The sequence below is a fragment of the Monoraphidium neglectum genome (assembly GCF_000611645.1).
Source record: "Monoraphidium neglectum strain SAG 48.87 unplaced genomic scaffold scaffold01691, whole genome shotgun sequence".
NCBI classification, from domain to species: domain Eukaryota; kingdom Viridiplantae; phylum Chlorophyta; class Chlorophyceae; order Sphaeropleales; family Selenastraceae; genus Monoraphidium; species Monoraphidium neglectum.
The window spans coordinates 6,445-7,013 of record NW_014011937.1 but is presented as its reverse complement, the minus strand read 5'-3'; the positions used below and the strand labels follow the sequence as shown (position 1 = coordinate 7,013).

The 569-nt window shown below is 64.1% G+C and overlaps 1 protein-coding gene across 1 annotated transcript in view; it reads right to left on the bottom strand.

Moving 5' to 3' along the window:
* Positions 1–569, bottom strand: part of MNEG_8727 (B12-dependent methionine synthase) — a gene marked incomplete at both ends in the record, with an annotated part of 3,501 nt that overhangs the window by 1,773 nt on the left and 1,159 nt on the right. Inside the window, one exon of the mRNA XM_014042801.1 lies at positions 16–287. Coding sequence (XP_013898255.1) covers positions 16–287 — 272 coding nt within the window. The remainder of the gene's footprint in view (positions 1–15; positions 288–569) is intronic.

The following is a 569-nucleotide window of genomic DNA, read 5'->3' as shown; positions in this document are numbered from 1 at the left end:
TCCATCCCCACCCACCTCGTTGGTCTGCCCGCTCAGCGTGCGGCCGCTGTTGTCCACAATCGTGCCGCTGATGAACACAGGCAGGCGCACGCCCTTGTCCCCAAAGAACTTCTCCAGGGCAAACACAGCAGCCTTGGCGTTCAGCGTGTCAAAGATCGTCTCCACCAGCAGCATGTCCACGCCGCCGTCGTACAGCCCCTCCAGCTGCTCGTAGTACGCGTCCACCACCTCATCGTACGTGATGCCGCGGAACGCAGGGTTCTCCACACTGGGGACACGCTCAGCGTCTTGTTGGTGGGGCCCACCGCGCCAGCCACAAACTTGGGGCCCGCCTCGGGGTGCGCCGCCATGAAGCGCGCCGCAGAGCGCTTGGCCAGCGCAGCCGCCTCCTTGTTGATGGCGTACACCGTCTCGCGGTCCTGCAGCTCGTAGTCGGCCTGGCTGATGCTGGTGCCGTTGAAGGTGTTGGTCTCGATTATGTCAGCGCCAGACTCAAGGTAGGCCGTGTGGATGGCGTCGATCACGTCGGGCCGCGTCAGCACCAGGATGTCGTTGTTGCCCTTCAGCTC